Here is a 25237-nt window from a genome sequence, read left to right on the forward strand (position 1 = left end):
AAACACGTAAACACACTCTACACAAAAATAATTAATCTGGACATACTTTAGGCCTTTAAAATGCAAAGTTCAACTCAATGTATTCCTTCTTCCTTTCAGTGACCATGTGTATTTCATAACTACAATGAAAATGAGGAATTTGCAAATCTACTTACCCCTTTATTGGCAGCGATGCAGCACTCTGCTATTCGCAGCCAAAGGCGAGGGTTTGAGTGATAAACCTGGACTGCCTCAATCAAGCATTCAAAGGCAGCTAAGGGCCTCCCAATATGCAAGAGCTGAATGCCACAATTGTAGAGCAACTCGTACCGTTTGTTAGTCAGTAGTGTACACATAGGTCTTCCTGAAAATTTTTTACCTGCAGAAAAAGACCACATTGTGTTAGATGTGCAGCTCAGGAGAGCAAAAAATGTAATACTGGGAAGAAGAGGGAAGTTGTAGGTAACACACAAAAACTACAAAAAAAAAAACCTCACAGAAATTCACTAGTTTACCTCTGTAAATACATTCCTTCACATGAAAGCTGATACCAGAGAGAAATTAACTGTATTCTAAAAAAAGCAAAAAACCCAAAGACCAAACAAAGCCTACTTTGCTCTTAACAAGCCTAAACCATTTTCTGTCTTCATGCTGGTACCTTAGACTGCACTTAGGTACAGGGCTAGAGAAGGAATAGGAAAAACAACAAAATGCATGACAGGAACTAGATTTTAAAGAAAACAAGAATGAAAAAATTCTCTCTTCATCATGACATTGCTTACTTGGAAGAGAAAAAGCCCTCTAAGCAAAAAACTTATAATGTTATTTTCTTGTCTTTTATATACTAATAAACAAAAGTAGATGCATAAAACTAACCATAAAAGAAACAAAAAGTATAATAATAATTTTTTTAAAAATCCTAATGACCATTTCTCCTACTGATCTGAGCATTGTTCAGTAAGAAAGTTTGAGAAATACACCACCTTCCAAATGTTAATTCTACCTACTGCCAGCAGGACTCTAACACTTCAGTGATGCATAATAGGTCACAGAAACACTGTCATATGTCCCCAATGGATGGTCAAAGAACATAAACGAGAGAGAATAAATTCCCCCACCCCCATGGCACAAAGTAAACAGCAACAAAATCCCATATTCCATCATCACCTTTTTCTGGCAGTAGCAACTATACTCTGAAACCAAGTTATAAGCAAAATTCCTGTCCTCCTTATCTTGTCCTCTGCAAGGAGACTGAAGAGGAATTTTGCTGATAATTATTGAAAACTTCTGTATTTTCCCTACTCATCCACTCCTTTTCCATCATCTGTTTTCACCTCTTAAAAGTCTTACCTGGATCTGAGCTGCCTGTTCCTAGCTGGGCACAGGCATTATCATTTTCTTGCAAGGCTTTTTTAAAGTAAAAAATTCCTAAATTGTGCTTTCCCATTGCAAAGTGGATGCAGCCAAGATTGTTCCAGAACATACACCTCAAGCATTCACCTGAGAGAACAGCAAAAGACCATTTTTGTAAGCTGAAAAATGTCACTGAGCCCATAAGATGCTCCCACCATTCTCTCATGGGTCAGAACATCACAGTAGCATATCAAACACATTCTTCAGCAAGATGCTAATGTATTACAGAGTTACAACCCTGCCTTACAAGCATTTTAATAACCTACATTTCTGTATACCATTCTCGTTCTCAGGACAGCTGACCTGAAATAACCTACATATTAGCAGCCACAGATTTCAAGACTTTTGCACCATATTCTAGGAGAACCAGGTCTAAAGCCAATTTGATGGATTGCAAGTTGAAGTAAGTGCACCAGGAGGTTTTCATAGAATTTTGCATGTAAGCGCTTGGAGTTTTCCAATAGATGGCTCTTGTAAAATGGAATTCTGGAATGATTTTATCTGCCTAATGTTTATAAAATAAACAAATATGTTAACCTAACCATACAAGTAGGAAATGCACTCTAAATATATCATGTTCAGGTAATATGATAAGAAGTTCCTTCTAAATAATAAAGGACAGAAAACTAACTTTTGAACTTATCTGCTGGTAACTGAAGCTTTACAGAGTTACCATTGATAAAAGTGAAAAAACCCACCCACCCTAAAAATCCAAACAGCAAAGAAACAAGCCATTAACAAAATAACAAGACATAATTTTAATTGTAACCTAGGAAGGTTATTAAGTAACCATTCTACTGTGCAAAAAAAGCCATACAAAAGTAAACTCATCCATAAAATTTTAAGTTATAAAAGAAAACTTTAAATATAAAAACTGTCAGAAAGATAAGTTACAGTAAATTCTAAAAGAAGTGTCAAAATATGCCAGAATAGGCACTATGGCAAATATTTCTAATGTTTTCTATGAAACTTCTCTGTAAATACAGAGGTTTAAAAAACCTGCAGCAGTATCTACTAGATAAGGAGATCTTACAGCACAAGAAATTAAGACTAGCATCACAAAACACAGCATTGAACAAGGACTAGAGAAATTCAGTAGGTTTAAAAATCCTAACTCCACTGACAAGACACAGCTTTCTATATTTTTCAACTGATGCTTTAAATTCAACTAAAATCTGAATAAATTTAAATAACAGTATACCGTGAGTGTATATATACAGAGCATGTATATTTAGAGTACATAAATAACTTTTATATATAAAAATTATACATATTTTATGTGCTGTTATATTTCTGTGCATATCTACACATATATACTTTCTAGATATAAAACTCCAATGGCATACAACAGAAGTTGAACCTTTACACTTCAAATATTTGTATTTCCTCCACAATCCTCATTACAACTGCTATAGTCTCCTCTGAGTACAACCTGAAATCTCATTTCTAGGTCTGGTACGTTGCGTTTTGTTTCCTTTTGATTTAGAGGCCCAAATATGAGCCTTACAAAACAGTACATTCACAGCTTCATAAATCCACTGTCATAGGCAACTGCTGGGTTGTTTAGGAAAACATTCAGTGAAAACCAGAGTGTTACATGAAGGAGTCCAAAAAGAAAGATGAAAACATATCCAGCATATAATCGACATTCAGGGTCTAAGTCCTTAAAGTAATCATTAATATGCTTAAAATGAATATCAAGTAGTCCTATTCTACTACACATTTAAGTACTTGCAGGATGAAGGTTTTCCATTTTACCTGTTTTCATGAAGCCTGGGTGTTCAGCAATGTTTGCACTGTTTAAAAGTTTGACTGCTTTACGATAATTGCCCCTTAAATATTCAAAATTGCTCTTAAGAAAGAGAGAAGGAGCTGACTGTGAAGGAGAAAACAATAGTTAATTATCTCTTGGTTTACAATTTCTATTGCTAATGTTAAATCCCTGCTGTCATTTAAAAAAAAAATACATAACCTTTGGCCTAATACTTTCAAAAAGCAGCAATTCTTTGTTGAGCACGAGTAACACTCACCTCTGAACTACAAAACTACGCATACTCTGTCACTGCTCTAAAACCCAACATTATTCCAGAGAACTTTGTCACGGCAAGGGCTAAGTGCAGAGGACTTCCTTTTTGTTTAAAAGGATCTTTCTCCAGCCTGTCTTCTAGTACACTCCTCCCCATGCTTCCCTCCCTGCAGAGTTCAACAACTTCCTCCTGGGCTGTGATCTTCCTGGTCTGCCAACAGAGACCTCATGATCCAGACGATTTCTGTCAAACCAGCAGCTGTTGAGGCTGGCAACAAAAGGGAAGTGCTCTCCTCCCATTTCCTGCTCCTCAGTTAACGTAGAATTTATCTGGGATGATGGATGCAATTCTGAGTTGAGAACTGCTATATAAAAAAGAGAAACTGCTTTCTAGCTAGAGGTAAGCTTCCAAAACATTTCAACAAAAATAAAAATATAAATCCCCAAAAATGTGTATCCCAGAATTAGTATTTTATGAACTGGTTTAAAACGTCAATGACATCACAAGTTTGTAATACCTGTAGCATTTATAGTAAACTAAAATTTGGTTTGTGCTGCTTACATTATAAAGCAAACTGAACGTGTAATAGAGAGTTATCTTGGTATCATTAACAATAAAGTGCATTTTTTCTGAGCAACAGAAAGCACAAATCAGAAAAGTCTACATTAATTACACTGGCAGAAAAGAGATTACAAACCCTTGTGACTACATAGTGCTCTATCTGAGACATCCACCCCTCAATTAGACCTGCCGTTGTAAAGAAAGTTAGCACATTCAGTTTCAAAGCAGAGAACAGATCTAGATTAGAAAAATAATAGTACTAAGATGACTTACATTCCCAGCTGTATTCATAACAGACTTGATCTCCCTTTTGCACGCTTTTAGTGACTTCATCTGGATGTAGGCTCTTACCTTATACTGTTTAAAAAATCAATTTGTTAAATAAAAAACATTAATGTGTGCAGGTTTGCAAGATTAACAGTAGCTAGAGGTTTACTAAGGAACAGTTTATATACATCTTAAAAATAGGCAGTAAAAAGCTGTTCAAAAGCTTTCCTAAAAAAGAAACTCTATTTAGACTTTCAACAGTAAATGTACAGGCTTCATATTTACAGTAAGCTGATGCACATTTGTTCAGCAGTCAACCGCAACTCTATATTCAAATGCAATAGTAGCATTTAAAATAATCTAACCTCTTCACCTCAGACATTTACCTACTAAACTGAAAACACCAATAAATGAATGCTGATAGAGAAGCATTTTTTTCTTCATATATTTTTACATGGAACAGTAAAGTGAAATAAAACCTCTGACTTTATATCTGTTAGACCTCCAACAATCTAAGTCAGCGCAGTTAATTGCAGTTAATGAATATTATGATAAGCTGTAGGAACTGAAATGGGATGGGATTAATAATGTGCAGACACTTACCTGATGTATCTTAGATTTAGCAACTTCTATTAAAGCTCCACTTTCAGCTTTTTGATTCGATGAATCTTTATTTGTATTATTACCTGACTGTCAAACAAACAAAAAAGTATTACTATTAGTCACCTTTTAAGTTCAGTTTACAGATTAGTTCATAAGCTATTTTTATCATTATCACTTATATATTACACCAAATACTCTAACTCAGGCTTAACAATCAAAACCCACAACCAACCACAACAGCTTAAGAAAAGTAGAATTTTATACTATCATGAATGTTATGCTATGCTGCTCTGCAGTTGAGGTATTTCAAGAATTGTCTTACTCAGAAGGATGACAGGCACGTTCTAGAATCAGTCTAATATCTTCCTCAGTGAAATTATTATATACTTAATACTTAAGAGAAAACGTTTTCTCTTAAGTGTGACATTCCTTCAATGGGAAAACACTTTTCACTTCCAAGCGACTATACATTTTACTAATTTTTCCAAAGGACACAGACAAAACATTTAATTTGAAAGTACACCTCATATTTTCAGATACTATATAGAAGAGATTTTCCATACTATGGTACACAACTGCAATTCCTCTCTGACACCAACATCCCTTTCAAACTTGGATTATGACCATATGAGAACCTAAGACAAACAAGGAAAACCATGTATATTTAACAGGGAAGACAACTGTCTTTCCAGTGTAAATCTCTGACTTAAGATACACTTAGCTCCCAAAGAGTAAGAGAAAAAGGTGAAAGAGAGGGAATAAACAGCTGCTCTACACAACTCAGTTACTAACATGCATAACTCACTGTCCAAAGTTATGGATGATCTAACATAGTTTTATAAGCTAAAATATTTTAAAAGAGTAATTTTGGATTGAGTTAAAGTATACTTTTGGGAGAGACTTAGTGGCTTTCATACTATTGTAAACTTACCTCACTTTTTCCATTCTTGCTGTTATTGTTGCCCTGTGAAATCATTTTTTCCAGAACAGCAAGCAGATGCAAGGCTTTCTCAGCTTGGTAAGTTAGCAAGTATAAATCTACAAGCAAGAAGCAAACAGCCTGGGCAAACTTCTCTTCTGTATAAAGCAAATAAGTAAAAGTGATTTTACAGCTCCAATACCAATCCTTCTAAACATAACTAAAGAAGAAAAGTTACTTCAAAGTGTATCTATGCAACATCATGAGAAAAATCAAAATATCCCATAAAAAAAAAATGCAGACACCTACTCAATGCAGATAAGTACATACACTGAAAAGGGGTAAAATAATGCAACTAACATCAGCATACAAGCTTAAAGACAGCTTAGCATGTATTCCATGTCTACAGATTTTCAGAATTGGTTTAAGTAGATCAGCACCAAAGATCCAGCATCTAAATAGGCAGATGGAGCCATATGCATAGGGACAATTCCATAGAACTCAAAAGGATTCCATTTAAACACATCTCTGCTTGGCTGACTGCACAAAGTCCCAAACAGGTATACTGAAAATTGGAAGGAATTGAAGGAGAAACATTGAAAGATTTACATAATTTACTGACACACATGCACATACATCCTTCAGTTTTGTCATCTCTAAATTCAACAAGGATTATCCAAATATGGCAATTTCACTACAAAGGCTGACATATCTCACAAAGGCTGGAGACTTCACATTCAGATATGAGTATATAGAATCCTCCATGAACTAATGCAGGTATTTTTAAATGTGTGTGCCCTGACAAATACACACTACTCATGAAGTTGTATGATGACTCAAAATACTACATTTAAAATACTTTAGTTGTCTTGTACATAAATATCTTTTAAAGTTGTCAAAATACATTTCAGTTTCATATCCCTTCCCTCAAATTCAAGTGTTGTCCTTCATACAAGTAAAATATAATCTTCATTCTGAAGCCTACCCCCTTTTTTAGAATCATATTAGGCAAATTACAAATCACTTGTCCCGACAGTGAGAAAGGTCAAACCATCTTTGTCATTATTGCATGAACAAAACTCTTCCTTCTGTATACATACCAAAAGGTTCTATAAACTGGTACAGCTTCTCCCCAACAGATATAGCTTCAGTATACTGACGCAGATGATACAAAATAACAGCTTGATTGTAGTACAGCATACTATTTTCAACATCATCTAAACCATCCATTTCTTCAACAACAGAGTGAACCTGAAAGCAACCCCACTCGTTTCTTTAAACTTTAAAGAAAATGATATTGAAAGTGTCAAATATTAAAAAATAAATAAAATCCAAGGGTATTATTTGTCAAAAGATAGGTCAGTAAGTCATAAGCTAATAAATTTTAATGTTGCTTCACATAAATCCAGAAAAAAGTTAGAAGGAAACTGAAAGCTATCCATTGAGTAGTCAAGTAACATGTTCACTTTATTACTTCACAAGTTATTTCAGGTTAAGGAACTTTCTATTAGAAGAGCATAGCAGGTTTTAAACTCTGAACTGTTTCAGCTTCAGATTAATTTCAACAACAACTAAAAGCATAACCATAAAAAGTGTCCTAAACAGACTCAGAGATTTAAAAGTACTGTTACTTTCTTATTCCTTTATTAAACCTAGAGGACAAAGGGCAGAACTTTTATTCCTATTTCACTGGAAGATCTCACCATTAATAGTACTCAAAATCAAGTACCATGTCCGTACGTTTGCATTACCTGGTTCTTCAGCTGGTTAAGGGTCTGTCTCAAATTGTCTGTTGTAGTCTGGTTACTTTTACAGAACTCTGCAACAGCAGTATTCAAAGTTATTTTGTAGTCATCTTTGTTTATGTCCTGAAGGGTATTCAGGTGTTGTAAACAAGTATCATAGTTTCCAGCCTGGAAATTGTACACATACCAGAAAAACTCATTAGAAGATACAAAATTTAAACTAGTAGGCTACTGAGTTTTAATGAAAGTATACTCTGTAAACTTAGACAGCAGAACAGTATTGCCTGTATCAACAGCAAGTGAAGCAAACTAAAGGTCTACACACATACTGCATTATTTATGCATATTAATATGTATGAGAAGTCAAAAAGTTGAGATTATACCCAAACTTCAAAAAGAAGGTTGTGGAGGAAGGACAAATGGAGTAGTCAACTATTATTATGAACACATGTTTCCATGAGAAGTGTTATTCTGATTTCTTCTCATCATATGGTTTTGAGTTTCAAGATTCTGTATTTCCTTTGTTTTCCCATCACACGTACACTGAGCACTGCAGATCCTAACACATGCACCAGCCCATCATTTTATGTTCACTCTTCACTTCATCTGGAGAGAATGTGAGTTCCAATTCAGTCTGTGGAAGTCAGCTTAACGTCAGGCTGGAAAAAGAGGGTGCCACTTTCCCAGTACAGGTTTAAGTAACTTTTTTGCAAGTTTTAGCTGTTGAATGAAGTATTCCATATCTAGGCATGCCTAAGCAGTAAGTAGGATTCGAGTATGATGCTCCTTTGCCATGTGATTTAATTGAGAAATCCTTTTCTTTGACCTCAGACTTCATAACAGTTCATCTCTTTCTGCTTTCAGGTTCAAACTTGTCTGTGTCAGTGCAGGTGGAATTTAGTGGCTCCAAAAGAGGCCCCTAGATCTCCTAATAATCACCTCCACCTCTTCTGGATCAGTGCTACTTCCAATCTGGTCAATCAGATAAACAAATTCATTTCCATCTCTGTCAACACTTCACAATCAAAAGCTATGCTCTCGAGTACAACAATCACTCTCCACTTCCTCTTCCTTTTTAAGTGCTGTCCATAGACCTTCTCCTGGTCTCCTGCCTAACTTCCTCTCTTAAAAGAAGAATTACAACAAAGAAAAGCTCTGAGCTCCTTCTATGCTTCCTGAACAAGTTGCCATTCTTCAGCTACTCTCAATAGAACCATCCCAGTTCCTTCAGTCTCCTGTGAAAGCACAGTAAGGCAGTTCACAGAGGTGTAACAGGCATGTACATCTATGGGTAAGGTGGGAAATGGACAACCCTTCCACATGCCTTCAGTTCTCAGGATCAAATGCCAATGAGGAAGAAGTTATTGAAGAGTAACTGAGATAGAAAGCACCCAAGATGACCTCACTTAACAACATCACCTGTAGTCATCTTGAGGACCAACTACATGCACTTCACGTAATGAGCGAAACATCCAAGCAGAGATCTCAAAAGATGGTATTTAAATTCTTCCCCCGATCTATTTAACACACTCAAAGGGGAATTATGTAAGGCATTGTGGAGAAAGAGAAATAACAACTCGAAGGAAAAGTATTTATACTTCCTATCACTTTCTACATTAAATAAAATCAGGTGACAAAGAAAATAATACACCAGAAGACCTGCTATCTGAATTTTACACAGAAAAAAACATCTTCCAAGAAACAAAAATCAGGTGGTAAATACTGCCTATGGGTGCTATGTATTGAAGAACCTGTTTAATGTGAAGCAATACATCTGTAAGGAACATCTTTTGTGACTGAATATAGCAAGATGCTGAAACAAAAAAAAAAGGGTTGTTTGGTTTCTGTTTGTAAATATATGTGGTTCCTTTAAATCCTTTAACACAACATTTTTAGCCTGAAGTGACAGTTGTCCGAGAGGTTGTGCATTTCCAACGCTTATACAGAACAACAGCCTGCTTCATCTCATTAACTCATGATACAGCTTTCAAGGTTACTAAGTTTTGAGAATCAATATTAAATATGCTCTTGTGCACTTCATTACAGTATCCACTTCAGTCTTCCTACATCACAATAAACAGAAAATGTACATGCTGGCTTTGTAACAACTGATGCTGTTTTTGACAGAATATTCTGTGAACACATTTGCAACCTTGCTAAGAAAACAGGAAGAATAATTATACAAATCCATGTAGCAGTTATGTGGTAAGTTAGAATTCTTGGAGTTTGGCTTTGTCTTACCAGAAAAGCTTGTAATGCACTGCTTGACAATTCCTTTTCCTGATCAGTAATGCCAGAAGCACCTGCTCCTTCATGTTTTTCAGTACCTTGGTCTGCAAAGTGGACAGAAGATTACAAGGAAGTTTGCAAATGCAATAAAAGTCAACTTAAAAACCTTTGTTTCTTCCAGTTCAAGATCCTTCTGACAGTACAAGTAACTTTCCAGACAACTATAGCCCTGTCTCCCTACTACACTAAAATCTCTTAAGTTATTCTATACCCCTAGTGAATTCCTCTCCATAAAATGTAAATGTAGTAATCCTAAATTACTGTGCTCAATATATAACCAAAGTCCTGCAAATTAACTGACATTGCACACATTTTAGATTGCTTATTAAAGTTGCAACCAATTTTGTCTACTACAAAAATTTCCAGCTTTCGGTCTACAACTAAATTGTCTCTTTGTATAAAAATTAGCAGTGAAGGCCACACATCATAAAATAAGTCCCATACTGGGTTAGATGAAAACCCAATGCATCCCATGTGCTGCTTCCTAAACAGCTGGCAAGGGATGCTTTAGGGAACATGTTGAGATTTAACCCCAGCCAGCAACCGAGCACCACACAGGCTCTCATTCACTCCTTCCCCCACAGGGAGATAGAGAGGAGAACCAGGAAAAAAATCCAGCACTCATGAGTTAAGAGCAGTGTAATAACTAAAATAAAATATAACAATAACATTAATGTAAACTAATGTAACAAAAAGAGAGAGAAACAAAGCCCAGGAAACCCCAAGTGCTGCCCAGTGCAATTGCTCCCTGCCCTCTGACTGATGCCCAGCAGTGATTTGCCCTTCCCACCAGCTCCCCCCAGTTTCTATACTGGACATGGCATTCTGTGCTAAGGAATAGCCCTTTGGCTCGTTGGGGTCAGCTGTTCTAGCCATGCTCCCTCCCAACTGAAATGGACATGGAAAAGTCCTTCATTTAGGACAAGTAACTACTTAGCAACAACTAAAACATCAGTGTATCATCAACATTATTCTCACACTAAACCCAAAACATGGTCCTGTACCAGCCACTAGGGAGAAAATTAACTCTGTCCCAGCCAAAACCAGGACAGAATAACCTGAAAAACGGCAAAACACTGCAACTTCCACCCAGTTCCATGCTTTGGAAGAGTTAAGTCTCCCAAAACAAAAGGCTACAATTGATCCATTATTAAGAATCAGATGGACCTGATACACCTTTTTAAAACTTTCTATACCTTGATAGTCTTCAATATATTCCAGCATGTGCTATCTTGTGATTACACTGCAAGGTACAAGTAAATGCTGCCTATCCATTTTTTTTAGCCCCACTCCTGATCTTACAGATCTTTCGTTGAATCATTTGTCTTTCAAGGTAGCAGGCGCAGTTTATTCTGCATCTTTCTCACATGTTTCTTCCCAGAAACTTCTCCAGTTCTACTATGGCTGAATATGAGGCTGCAGTGGTCAAGAAGGCCAATGGCATCCCAGCTTATGTCAGAAATAGTGTGGCCAATGAGACCAGGGAGGTGATTGTCCTCCTGCACTCGGCACTGATGAGGCTGTATCTTGAATATTGTGTTCAGTTCTGGGCCTCTCACTACAAGAAGGACATTGAGGTGCTAGAGCATGTCCAGAGATGGGCAACGAGGCTGGTGCAGGGTCTGGAGAACAAGTCTTATGAAGAATGGCTGAGGGAGCTGGAGATGTTTAGTCTGGAAAAATAGAAGGCTGAGACTTCATTGGTCTTTACAGCTACTTGAAAGGAAGTTATGGTGAGGTGGAGGTTGCTCTCCTCTCCCAAGCTACAAGGAACAAGACAAGAGGAAATGGCCTCAAGTTGCACCAGGGGAGATTTAGATTAAATATTAGGAAAAATTTCTTCACTGAAAGGGTTGTCAAGCATTGGCTTGCACTGACACAGGCTGCCCAGGGAAATGTTTGAGTCATCATCCCTGTAGGTACTTAAAAGGTGCATATATGTGGTACTTAAGGACATGGTTTTGTAGTGGATATGCAAGTGCTGGGTTAACTCATTAATCTTAAAGGTCTTCTGGTCTTTTCCAACTGAAACGATTCTGTGATTTTGTGAATCTATATCCTTTTCCAGATTAAGAACAGCACATAGCAATCATGATGGCCCCTTAGAACATTAATATAGGAATATAAGAAGGTTTTAATTGTCTTAAATTTCCTTTACATAGAACTAACATTTTGCCTTTCAGACATTACTGAATATATTTGTCAGAAAGGAGTCTACTAAACCCTTTCATCATCATGCAACTAAGAATTCAGTGAAATTGCATTAAAAAACACAGTACAGAAACTCCATGACAAAGAAGTTGAAAAACCTCCACCAAATCCTTTCTTGTATTGAACACAAACTACCCAAGGGGGAAAAAAAAAAGTCACCCCAAACCACCACACAACCAGTACACCAGGCAGATTATCAGGGGACTGGAACATTTTTCATATGAGGAAAGGCTGCGGGAACTGAGGCTGTTTAGTCTGGAGAAGAGGAGACTGACGGGAGATCTTATTAACATTTATAAATATCTAAAGGGTGGATGTCAGGAGGTTGGGACATCCCTTTTTTCTATGGCAGATAGTAACAGGACAAGGGGTAATGGGATGAAGCTGGAACACAAAAAGTTCCACTTAAACATAAGAAAAAACTATTTCACTGTTCAGGTGAGGGAGCCCTGGCACAGGCTGCCCAGAGGGGTTGTGGAGTCTCCTTCCTTGGAGGTCTTCACAACCCGCCTGGACATGTTCCTATGTGACCTGATCTAGGTGAACCTGCTTCTGCAGGGGGTTGGACTAGATGATCTCTAAAGGTCCCTTCCAACCCCTACCATTCTATGATTCTATGATTATTTCTAGAAGCATTAAGTCATGTGCTAGAATCTACAAGAACCATTTAACACCTTTGAAACAAAGACTCTCTAAGCCAGCAACAGTTTCTACTTTTGCAGAAAATTATTTCTTGAAGTTCCTAGTGAAAGCTTTGTTCTAACTTACTTTTTGCTATCTTACTGGGCTACATAGAGTTTGTAAATTCAATGTCTTATTTGTCCTCCCTAGAATTGACAGATGTAATGTTAACTTTGTTTTCACTTTGAACAAATGAAAACACTTCTCTGTAGCTCCACTGCAATATCCATTCCCCATCACCACCAACATATCTGGATCCTCTATTACTGACTATGAAAACTTCCAAATATGAGACAACCAAAAGTAGAAGGGGGCAATCAAACCTCTGAAGATTCATCAATTAACATCCACAGCAAGAAAATAGTATACTTAGTATTCTATTCCTATTTTGAGCTTGCTGCTGGGAAGACAGTAACATCCCTTCCATTCCCCTATGCAATAATACATTTGAGCAAGAATTGTTAATACTTTGTTGTGACTTCCATCCTGCATCAAGATGCCAGCCAAGCTGAGATTTTAAAATCTCAACAGTCTTACATCTACAAGGTACAATGCCCCTGTGACTTGGGCAAAATTCTGGATTCAGCAATACCAGTACTCTGGAGGGATGGATCCTCAGGCTGAATACACCTGCCATAAAATCTGACTGTGCATAAAGCATCGACCAACACCACTCACACTGCCCTTTCCTTAAAAGGGAAAGGCAGCAGAGAAAATGCAAATACAAGAAAGCTCAGAGAATTTTTGATGCACCAAGGTTTTCCAAGCAAAAGAGGAAACTAAGAAGTACCCCTCCGTCAAGCTAAACATACATTGGATTCCTGCTCTAAATCTTGTGGTTTTATAGCTGAACAGAAAGCTATCATCCTCCAAGGGTCTCTAGAACAGCAGCAAATAAGCAAACGCATCTTCCCTCAAACTAATACTCACATTATCTGTTTCACTTGCTCAGCATGCCTTTCAGATTATGCTAGTAAAAGTATCCACAGTGCAGACTTGGGACTTCAAAACTTCTGAAGGTGATAATGCTGGGTTTGGTAAAGAGGTTCTTTCCATGCAGCTCTACCTGAGTACCACCAGATACCAAATGCACTACTCACTGCTGCTGTTGTATGCAAGTTCATTATGAAGCATCTCAAATTAAAGTGGGCTTATGGAAGTCAGAATCCTGAAGTAAAATGTCTTCAGTGAAGATAACCAAATAGACTGCTATCTGAGTTGTATAATAAAAGCATCACTTATACAGTTGTTTCATGTATTTTCTAGGGAAAAAGTAGGACAGGTCTCCAAATTTCACTGTGTCTCTAAATATACCGGTATGTTAAAAAAAACCCAATCCAAGTAAAATGAAACTGAGGACTACTTCATGCAAAAGGAGAGCTGTCCCTTCTCCTGTAAAGTAAGTTTTATGGCTGAAATCTCATCAAGTGCATCTACTACAGCTCAGTAAACAAAGTAGGTTTGTTAAACCCAAACTGGAAACTTATCAAGAAGGAATAAAACTGAAGTCTGGCTGACGTAGTTCACAGCACAGCTCTCTCCCTTGAAAAAAAACCCACTTTGGTTACTCTGCCCTTTTTGCCCAAACACACTCAAAACCTGTTAAAGAGCTAAAGGTCTTTCTAATCTACTGTAATCCTGCCACTCTTGTTTAGGCCAGGATCTACTGTTTCAGTTGACCTTTACGGTGGAGAGATCTCACAGACAGGAGTTGCCTAAATCCTGGCTGTCATGAGATACTGAAAAGAACCCTCCAATCCCATTTCAGTGAGGGGAGGAGAAAAAAACAGAACTCTCACTCTCTTGGCTGCAAATGGCCATTGTGCTTGTAAATAAAACTATTATTTCCGTATTTCTCAAGGCACTTGAAAATGAAACAGGTAGGTGCATAATTCTCTGGCAAAACATACAGCATGCCACTTGCTCACTCATATCTAGGGATCCTCAGCATTCTTGCAGAAGCATGTTGTGTGGTTAACACACAGCACACCAGTCACTGCCAACATGCTCCTATCTGTAGAGTAGATACAATTATCTGATATATCTAAATAGTGCAAATTCTCTGCTTTAAGAATGCCAGGACTCAAATTATCTCTGAACATTTTATTTACATGTGGATCTGTTTGGTTGGCTTTTCATTTTGTCTGACTTTCACAAGTACAGAGCAACTCTAATACTTGTGAGGCTAGTAATGGGGGGTAAAAATCCAGAAAAGGATGCAAAAATCAACTGCTCAGATTTTGATCTGGAGGAAGCTGCTGCACTGATTTTGATGTTAAAGAAGAAAGCTTGGAAATTATCTTCCCAGTCAGCAATTCTGAAGCTGAGCAGCAAAAACAGTACATTGGAAAAGCTTGTTTGCTTTCCACAAGAAAGCAGTTATTCCTACTGGAGAAGTTATATCATGGTGGAAAGCAAAACTTTGGAAGCGAACCCTGGCTCTATGAGAGGAGAACAAGAAAAAGCATGAGACTGCCATCTGAAAAGGGAGATTGCTCTCCTCATCGTCTTGCTACCAGAACATCAAATAAGCAGTAAGAAGCCACCTCTCCCACATACACATACCCAAAGATACTTGGAGAGTGACTGCAAGCATTATGCTCATACCTGTTCTCCGTGTCTCCAAGGACTGCTGTTCCTGAGCTCTCTTGTTCCTAGGCCCTGTAAATTACATCTTGCATGAACTGTGCTGTTGAATACCAGAGTATGTCTGGAATTATTTTTTTTTTCATTTCCAAATTCTACAGGCAAAGGGATAATCTGTTCCTCAGAAGATGAGGAATCCATCACCTGAATCTTGCTCCAAAAGTATTTTGAATTGCAGTATTATCACAGCCTTTATAACAACAGTCTGTAGTGTCAAGACTACATTTTCCTACAAAGTACTACACTATTAGTATAAACATAATAAACTTCTTCAATGCTGTACAATAAAAAGCAAATACCTTTCAGTAGAAAGCTGTTTCTAACTCACTGCTACGAACAAGTGCATTATGTAGAATATCTTGTGACTCATTTGAGTATATACTTTTAAGAAAATACAACTGAAAAGTTCCTTCAACACATCCAAGAACAAAAAGACCCACCCAAAAACTTGATGCCAATTTTTCTTCCTGGAGTTTAGGAAATGCTGACAGTGCTTATAAACAAACATGGGCTAGTTTAGTAGACATCACCCAGTACAGTACACTGTTTTTTTTCTCCAATCTTTACCAGATAGTGAGAAGTTTCATATTTAACATTCAGAGAAAAAATGCTTAAGGTACTTAAAATAATGCTCTCAGAGCAAAGAGGAAAAAGCAAAGGCTTCCATAAGCAGATCCCTTTGGCTTTCCTTCACACCACTCTGCCACAGAGCTGCCAGCTGAGAGGACCGTTTGCATCAGAAGTCGGGAGTCTTGTGGGAGACAGACGAGCTCATCAGTGCTAGTAAGTTACACAGCAACTGCACTCGGTATTTTATTTCAGGTGTTTACTATGATCTATTTTTTCCCCTTGTTATTTTCTCTCTACAGTGTCTTTTCAGGCCCGAGTTTCGGAAAGGCCCACTCGTCCCCTGAAACCAATGAGGCAACTCAGAGGGAATCAGACCGAACTCCGGGAATGAAGTACCACCAGGAAGCGCTTACATGTCCCCCGAACCCCCGGTTAACTACGGGCGGCGGACCTCGCCGGCACCCCGCACCAGCCACCCCGGAGGCACTACTTCCTCGGCGGAAGGAAACAGCACCGTGCAGGCCAGATACGCGTTCCTCCTTCCGCCCGGCACGTACCGACACCCACCGCCCCTCGCGCGGGAGCGTATCCCTCCGCACCAGGCGGCCCAGGCCCGAGGCGGACGAGGCGGTCCGCGGCGGCTCCTCCCGTACTTACCCGCAGCCTTGTCCGCCGCCATCTCCCCTTCCGTGCGGTGCAGCCACACAGTCCGAGCACGCCGTTAGGACCGAGGCTCCCCGCGCCGCGCCGAGCGTCTGCACACAACCTCCAACGGCCGCTGCCCCCCGGGACTACTTTACCGCCGCCGCCCTCCGCGCGCCGAGCCCGCCCCGCTGACTGCGCCACTCTCTCCGATTCGCCCGCCGCTTCCGGGTTCCCGGTGGCCTCGCGACGTCCGGCCGTTGCCGGGGGAGCGCGCCCGTGACGTCAGGACGCGCGGCGGGGCGCATGCGCGGCGCCGCCGTGCCGCTGCTGCCGTGCCGCCGCCGCTGCCGTCTTGCCGCCGCCGAGGGCCGGGCGCGGGCCGCTGTCCTGCAGCTGCTTTGCGTTTCTGCCGCTGCACCGAAGCGAGCGGCGAGTGTCGGCCGCCGTCCCTAACGTGTTCTGTGTTTTGTGCCCGGTTCAGCGCTGCGGGATCCCGTCCGGAGCAGCTAGTGCCGCTAGCGGTCTAGGTGCTCGTCAGCATTGCAACGAATGCTGTAACGGGGGGGCCTCCTGCCTGCACCTCCGGTGAAACTTTCCCCATGGATACCTGAGGGCCGGGTCAGACCCCCCGGCCCCCCGAGGAAGCCCATTTTACACCATGGGTTTGGTGTCCTCGGAATTCAGTGCGCAGGAGCGGCAAGGTAACCCTCACCAGGCTCCAAACTCCAACTAGCATTTGTTACCCACATCACTACCTTGTCATGCCAAATACCAGACATGCAATAAATGACACGGGCAGCATCAGAAATATTAAAGATTCTTAAGTGTTGATAATGACTTGTATGTCCTACATATAGTATTTAAGGGTTCACCTTAAAATACCTTTGTAGGCTCAGCAGCCATGCAGTTCTGGCTCTCAGGCAGGGACTCTGGATGAGCCTAGAGAAGCCACTTTCGCTTTTGAACCCCCATCATTCTACACAAGGAGAGGCGGGATGAGGTTAGGAGAAAGGGCCCTGAGGTGTCCATCTCAGCACCAAAGGCTCCCTGTGTATCTGTCCCTTGGAGTTAAGCTGCTGAGACGCAAAGACAGTTGCCCTTCACTGCTGTTCTGGGAATGCAAGCGTTCATCATGGTGCTCTGTGTGCCTCCTCTGTGCCAGTGGCATTCCTGCCAGCCACTGCTTCTGCAGTTTTGTCATCTGTTAATAAGGGAACGCTTTCTTGAATTATTTCTCCAGGTGCAGTTCTCCTCTTCCTCATTTATTCCTGTTAAACATCGACTTGTTTTTCTACTTGTTTCTAAGTGTGGATACCCCCAATTCTGTTGAACAGTCTGCATTACATTGTTATTGACCTTGTTGCCATGTGAATGACATTTGTCAAGAAAGACCAGATCTGAGGATGAAATCAATAGCAAAAGTGATTGAGTGGAAGCAGCATTTCTTCTTGCTAGTCTTCCTGCAGTAGGCCTTCAGCTCTAATGCTTTCCTCAACTCTACTGTCAGGCACCTCAGAAAAGAAAGGTTTGTGAGGAAGAAAGATACTTTGTTTAACAGAGTGATACAGTTGGAAAGAAAGAAACACACTTGTAGTCAATCACTCCAGCTCGGAACACCTTCTAACCATCACAGCTTTTAATGAGCTCTGTAAAATGAAAGATCAAAAAAAAAAAAAGAGGAATTTCAAGAGCAAGATAATTCTTTTTAATTTGTAATTGACATTCTGAATATTCCAAATTGTGTTTAATGACTGCTACTAATCACCACTTCTCTAATCCCTCCTCACTAAACTCTGATCTTCAGACTTTCTTTAGACATATACATACATACATATATATATATATATATAAAACAGAATCCTGCCATCGTTAGTCATATTTTGTTCCAACTCTCTGAATTTGTTGTATCTTCTTTTGTAAGAAATAGCTGCTGGCCCAGACCATTAGGCCAGTTCTGTATTAGAGAATATCTCCCAATAACGTTGTAATAGCAAGTCCTCCTAATGTGTGTATATTTACTACTGTAATTATTTCTTTATGGTGGAATTTTATTTATTTAAGTGTTTATATACCTACACATGCACATATATATATATGTAGAAAAATACACTGTTTTGATGAGCAATAAAACCTATAACAGAACCTGGCACAGAAACAAATTGGAGGCCTGTGGCCAACAGAGTTCCACAGGGATCGGTTCTGGGGCCAGTCTTGTTCAACATCTTCATCAAGGACCTGGATGAGGGGACAGAGTGTACCCTCAGCAAGTTCTCTGATGACACCAAACTGGGAGGACTGGCTGATTCCCCAGAGGCTGTGCTGCCGCTCAGTGGGATCTCGACTGGCTTGAGAGCTGGGCAGAGAGGAACCTCATGAGGTTCAACAAGGGCAAGTGCAGAGTCCTGCATCTGGGAAGGAACAACCCCATGCACCAAGACAGGCTGGGGATTGACCTGTTGGAGAGCAGCTCTGCAGAGAGATACCTAGGAGTCCTGGTTGATAGTAAACTAAACATGAGCCATCAATGTGTCCTCATGGCCAAGAAGGCCAATGGCATCCTGGGATGCATCAAGAAGAGTGTGGGCAGCAGGTCCAGGGAGGTCCTTCTCCCTCTCTACTCTGCCCTGGTGAGGCCTCATCTGGAGTCCTGTGTCCAGTTCTGGGCTCCTCAGCTCAAGAGGGACAGGGAACTGCTGGAGAGAGTCCAGCACAGGGCCACCAAGATGATCAGGGAACTGGAGCATCTTCCTTTCGAGGAAGGGCTGTGGGAACTGGGGCTGTTTAGTCTGGAGGAGGCTGAGGAGAGATCTTATTAACATTTATAAATATCTAAAGGGTGGATGTCAGGAGGCTGGGACATCCCTTTTTTCTATGGCAGATAGTAACAGGACAAGAGGTAATGGGATGAAGCTGGAACACAAAAAGTTCCACTTAAACATAAGAAAAAACTATTTCACTGTTCAGGTGAGGGAGCCCTGGCACAGGCTGCCCAGAGGGGTTGTGGAGTCTCCTTCCTTGGAGGTCTTCACAACCCACCTGGACATGTTCCTATGCAACCTGATCTAGGTGAACCTGCTTCTGCAGGGGGAGTTGGACTAGATGATCTCTAATGGTCCCTTCCAACCCTACCATTCTACGATTCTATAAAGGCAAAAGCACCGTACTCCTAGTGTAACTTTTATCAAAACAAGAAAGTCACCAAAAATCCACCCTGTGTGACAAAGCAAGAGTGTCTGATGTGGACCTAAGGTGAATATGGGTGTCCCTATCTCTCATTCTTGGTACTGTGTTTCTCACCAGTAATAAACAGTGGCCTGCTTGCTCTGGAGCATGCCCCACCAAGATGGGCACCACAGTGAACTGACTATTCCCTGCTGTAGCTTGTCTTGTCAAGGCTCATTCAGCTTCAAGAATGGCAGCCCTGGATCAAGCTTCTCTTCTCTTCTACATCATGATATCTAGGGGACAGTTATGAGAGCTTGCTTTATCTGTCATGCTATGATTTTATACACAGGGCTTGTTTACCTGCAGGGTACTTACACCAATCTTTAGTGTACCTTCCAGCAATGTTTGGTGTATCTTCCAGCATCATTTTGCCACATTTATGGCTGGTAGTTCCAAAGTAATTTATTTTTTCCATTTCTAGTGGACAGACAAAACAATTTTTCTCAGCTGTCTTTTTTGCTTTTTTCAGTATGGATTACTTTAACAAGGAACTTAAAGAAAATAAGATCTTTCTCCCTCCTTCTTAATAATCAAATCTTAATTGCATATGTCTGTGGAGGGTACTAAAGAAAGGGAAGAGACACTTTCCCTTTATTACAGTTCAAGCATACAACCGTGCAATCAAAAATATTCACATTTTGCCTTCAAAAAACATTATTATAGCGTCACTGCCTTCCTCTAAGGACAAGAGAAGGAGTTTCTTGACTACATGTATGTATCATTTGCATTCTGCCTGAGGTAGAGCAGGTCTTGCCAAGTGAGCAGATCACAGAAAGTCTCTGGCCTCGGTGAGGCAGGTACACCATCTGCTGCAGATGATACAGAATGAAATCCAATACCATTTGAGAGACTAAAATGTATCTAAAAAGCCCACTCCTCCTAAAACATTACCTCTCCTGGAGTTTTAGATTTGCATGAAAGAAATGATCACAAACCAGGCTTTTAGCTCAAAACTCAGTTTGAAGAAACAAATAGAGATGGGTACAGAGATTAGCAATTTTTTCTAAGTTTCTTTTGCCCATTTCTAGGCTAAATCAAACAGAGCCAGCTGTAATTTGAGTGTGCAAGAGGAGGGAGGGAAGTTTCAGAAGGAAACATGCATATCTGCTCATAGTCCCTGCATCTCATTCCTGCTTTGAACATTATCTTCCTTTAGTAGATTACATTAAGTAGAAGTGGGCCAGGGTTTCCTCTCTGATTTTGGCCTCACAAAACCAACTTTTCAAAGCTCTATTTTAACTTCTTGAAGACTCAATATCAGCAAGAGAGTAAACTCTTACCTGGCCTTGCAGCAGCAGATGTAGATAACCTTTCCACTGGTCATATAAGCAAAACCTGGCCAGTAGAGGAGAAAATCAGAATGTGTGACATCTCCAGTCACTGCCAGACTATGGAAGAGAGAGAAGAGCCTGACCAGCTCAGATGGAACTATGGAAATTACTATTCTTTTGCCAAGTACAACAGGATAGAAATTCCACCAGCACTTTGTTTGCCTAGTGGATTCCAAACTACAAATGATTTAATGTAAGAAATACTTAGCTATGGGTAGGGCTTGCTGACCTTTGTCACTGCCGTTTAAAAGCGTTTTTGCCCTAGGTGGCACTACACAATCAAGTACAGCCTGTTTAAGGGCGACTTTCCCCCTACAGATGGAGTTTTTATTTAAAATGTAAACTAGTGTAAATTAGAGTACGTGGAATGCAGCTATTAGTCTCAGCTTGGTAATCTGCTTTTTCTGAAACTTTCCAAGTCAATAAAATATATTGCCGTGAATCTCATTTAAATATAGTAATTTAGTTTCAGAGTGCTATGGAATACATTTTCCAGGAAAATTATTGTGTATCACAAACTATTACAGTTTTTGTTCTGCCTGTGAGCAGTGAATAAAGCAACATAGGCTGTGTTTACTTTAGCAATTCACTTGGAGCAGCAGGAGAAGGTTTGCAACCATAACCAGCTGGAGCTGGGGTTCCTCCCATCTCCAGTATATTTTCACACAGAAGTAATTTTGCATCAGGTGAGAAGTGGCACACTACCATACATCTCCATCACACATTTTGAAACCTCCTTGAAGAACAGCTGTCTCATAAAACTTCCCCAACCACAGGACTTCAAGGAAGCAGCAAGTTCCCCTTTCACCTGTGTCATACAGATACCCTTCACACCAGCCTCCACTGTCTACATAAAATCTTCACAGGCAGAAGGAAGCCCTCCAATCTTTCTCACTCCTGCAGTTTCTGAGTGGCACTGACTTGTTTCAGATCCTGCTCTTCGCTGTGATGCTGGAACACACATCATTGGGGAAAAAAGGCACTGCAGCTTTCACCCTGCAGTCATAGTAGTAACGCCAGGAAAATACCTTGAATAAGGCCTTTATACACTTTGCTTGCAGACAAATAAGGTGAGGTAGAATATCTTTTTGCCAGTCCTTACCACTGTGACAGCTTTGCTCAAAATCAAATAGAGATGTTGAGACAGGGAGACAAGCTTCAACAGACAGGATCTCACTAGCTTTGGGATGTAGAAAGAAAAAATGTGTGCAAAACTCCCAAGAGCAAGGAGGTACCACTGAGAAATACAGAGAACAATGGAGCATAACTGATTTAGAGGAATGACACCACAAGATCCTCAATAAATTTCTATGATTCCCCTTTTAAAGAGGCACTCCTCTTTTCCTCCCACTACAGTACCTAATAACCCCTTCATGGCATTGCTTACCACCTCTTCCCTCATTCTAGATCTGCTGTGATTTTGCCTGCATATGGCATTGTTATATATTTTCCCTCCATTTGGCTCTCATAACAACACCGTTATATTCTTGTGTTAATGGGTTTAAGTTCAGAGATCACCCAAACTGTGCCACGTAAGACTTTCCTAGCATAAAAACCAAAAGTTAGTTTTATGTCATCTTTGCAATTTTACCCTTCTGGTGTCATCCAGAAGAACTTTGTGCACCCAATTACAATTACTCTGGAAATCAAGGTGGTTGTGGAAAGAAAACTCTACACATATCACCATACAGTTTGGGCTGTTTACTTTCCTACAGAGAAGGCTAGTCTCAAGCTTACAGAACTTTGAGCTACACTTTGGCAAACACTCACAATGACAGAAAAGCCATTATTTCCACAGAAGTATACTAAGTCTCAATCCTTAATTTGCAGAGGGGCAAAATTTCCAGTGTTACACCACTAAGAGCAAAAGGATCAAGTCTCTAAAACACTTTCTGATTACATGAGTGCCTTTTAGCACAAGCAGAAACTGATTTATTCATAACAGGATGTCCGCATGACATATGCGTCTGTGTCCAAGGTGTCAATGCCCTTCTACATTGCAGAGCCCTTTGACCCCTTCTGAAATGCAGAAACTGAAAGTGAATGTTACCTGTGTTGAATCAGAAGCTTTGAGTAAACGTTGGTTCCTTTTAGACTAGTCTTCAGAATTCTTCCTGTGCCAGCCTAAGCTGATACATGTGCTTTGTAGGGAAGTCTAATGCTTGATGTCCTTGGTATTGCAACAGTTAGGAAACTGGAGGTTATTGAGAAATTATGTCTCTAGGCAGGAATAATCTTAAAATTGGAAAAGAAAAGGAAATTCTTACTAACCACTTGTACATAGAAATTCTCAGCATTTCTCCAGACATTCAGAAAGAGATGGTTTCTCTCCTGAGATGTATAAAGCAATTATTTTTTTCACTAAAGATATAAATGATGTATTGAACTCATAGAGCCTAGATGAGACATTGCAAAAGTCAAAGAATGTGCTCAATACAGTTTTTCTACCTTCACTTAGTGCAGTAGAATTTTTAGGTATGTTCTCATTATGCTTCCTTTTTTTAAAACCAAAATTCTTACAGACATTTAAGTAAATTTAAAGTCTTTTTCCTGCAAAACTTGTAGGAATTTAAGAACATAAGCTTGAGTTTATTTCATGTGTCTCACAATTCAGACTGTTCTGATAGAGTTGGTCTTTTAAGAGCTAGGAGGTTTCTTTATTATTTACCTAAAATACTAGGCCTCTGTGAAACTTGTATCTAAATGCTTTGTTCTGCATCTGCAGATCATATGAAGAGATCCTTTTTTTTTCCCCCCTTTCTTTGTTATGAAATACCAATACCCTGCTGGCAGCTACCATTGTTCTCTGTGTGAGCCTAAGTTTCTGACTCAGGCAGTCTTCAGTTCAAGTCAAAACCTCAGTATTTCATGATACATTATTAAATACAAAGGTTTTCTCTTTTTTGGGATTAAGATTTAACTTGTTGTGTTATATACTAGGAAAAAAGTGCTCAATATGATCCCAGACAAAAATCTCAATCCATGTTAAGTTTTCTTCACTTACAAAGATCAATGTAGATTTTAGTTCGTTTCAATAGGTCATGTTGTCTCATGTCACTTGTCACATTCAAGTTCTAAATATATTTGACTGTAGTGGTAATCTCTGAAAGATATTTTATCTTCTATCAATCCTTTCTGTCTAGTTTAAGTCAGTTGTAAATAAATGTAGCTCCAAAGGAAGAAGAAAAAAAACATAATGAAAATAGTCACATGTTCCAAAATGTTAAGAAGATGGAAAGCTATTTAAAGAATGAAACACATCTTGGGAGCTAGAAAATCGCTGTGGACTGACATATGGTAATCGTATGTCAGCATATGCCTGTGCTGCATCTACAGCACGTACTCATTTGCCAAATGCTATTTGTGTCCAAAGTTGTAGCAAGAAGATCAAGTTTCAATGTGGTTAGAAAAATGTAGAAGCATGATGATATGTTTAATTTTTAATTTTCTGGAAATTGATCTTGCACACTATTTATTCTTTCCTTGCTCCTTTCCCTGACCTCAGAGCCCATCCTGACAGTTAACATAAATTTACCCATCTCATCCCATCAGATTCTCAGTGTCAGGAAAGATGGGGCCAAGAGTAAGATGAACTAGGAATCAGGCACTACAAATTTTCTGAAGTTTTTACTTTTTTGTGGCCTCTGTGTGAGAAAACATCTCCAGTATCTTCAAGTTTCAGGAAGAGAAGATTCAAAAGATGCAGTACATACAAACACGAGGAAACACATTCAGCTCCTTCCTTCAAATCTAATAGTTTAATAACCTAACCACCGAGTCATTGTGTGTATTTGTTCCTGGTTTCTAGACCAGAAGTTCTATTCTAAATCTGAGAAATCTCCCTTTGGAAAACTTTGCTGAAATCAGTATCATTTTAGTTTCTATGAAATGGAAATATTAGAAAAATGCAGGGAAATTTCCAGTCAGCTGCAAACTAACTGCAAGATTCTCACGTTGTTTCCTACAGAACCATTCCTACCACTATCCCAAAGTTAAAGACAGCTATTTGTTCCACTTTTGGGGCCCATGTTAGAGCAGATAAACTGTATGTTTGAATATTCTGGCAACTGGAAAAGTAGGCTATTATGAGCTGCAGATAACATGACAATTAACAGTATTAACAGT

At 39.6% G+C, this 25237-nt stretch overlaps 1 protein-coding gene across 2 annotated transcripts in view; it reads right to left on the reverse strand.

Annotated features, from left to right (window-relative positions):
• CNOT10 (CCR4-NOT transcription complex subunit 10) overlaps window positions 1-16787 on the reverse strand; it is a 33439-nt gene extending 16652 nt beyond the window's left edge. Inside the window, exons 1-11 of one of the 2 annotated variants that reach the window (XM_061996732.1) lie at window positions 16569-16787; window positions 15303-15356; window positions 9756-9847; window positions 7521-7682; window positions 6870-7020; window positions 5782-5927; window positions 4851-4937; window positions 4254-4337; window positions 3151-3268; window positions 1330-1479; window positions 156-358 (exon numbers count right to left, since the gene is read on the reverse strand). In XM_061996732.1, the coding sequence (XP_061852716.1) occupies window positions 156-358; window positions 1330-1479; window positions 3151-3268; window positions 4254-4337; window positions 4851-4937; window positions 5782-5927; window positions 6870-7020; window positions 7521-7682; window positions 9756-9847; window positions 15303-15356; window positions 16569-16590 (1269 nt within the window). In that variant the 5' untranslated portion in view covers window positions 16591-16787. The remainder of the gene's footprint in view (window positions 1-155; window positions 359-1329; window positions 1480-3150; window positions 3269-4253; window positions 4338-4850; window positions 4938-5781; window positions 5928-6869; window positions 7021-7520; window positions 7683-9755; window positions 9848-15302; window positions 15357-16568) is intronic. The other variant, XM_061996733.1, reaches the window with a different exon arrangement.
• Window positions 16788-25237: the final 8450 nt, after the last annotated feature.

The sequence above is a fragment of the Colius striatus genome, chromosome 5 (assembly GCF_028858725.1).
Source record: "Colius striatus isolate bColStr4 chromosome 5, bColStr4.1.hap1, whole genome shotgun sequence".
Classification (NCBI taxonomy): domain Eukaryota; kingdom Metazoa; phylum Chordata; class Aves; order Coliiformes; family Coliidae; genus Colius; species Colius striatus.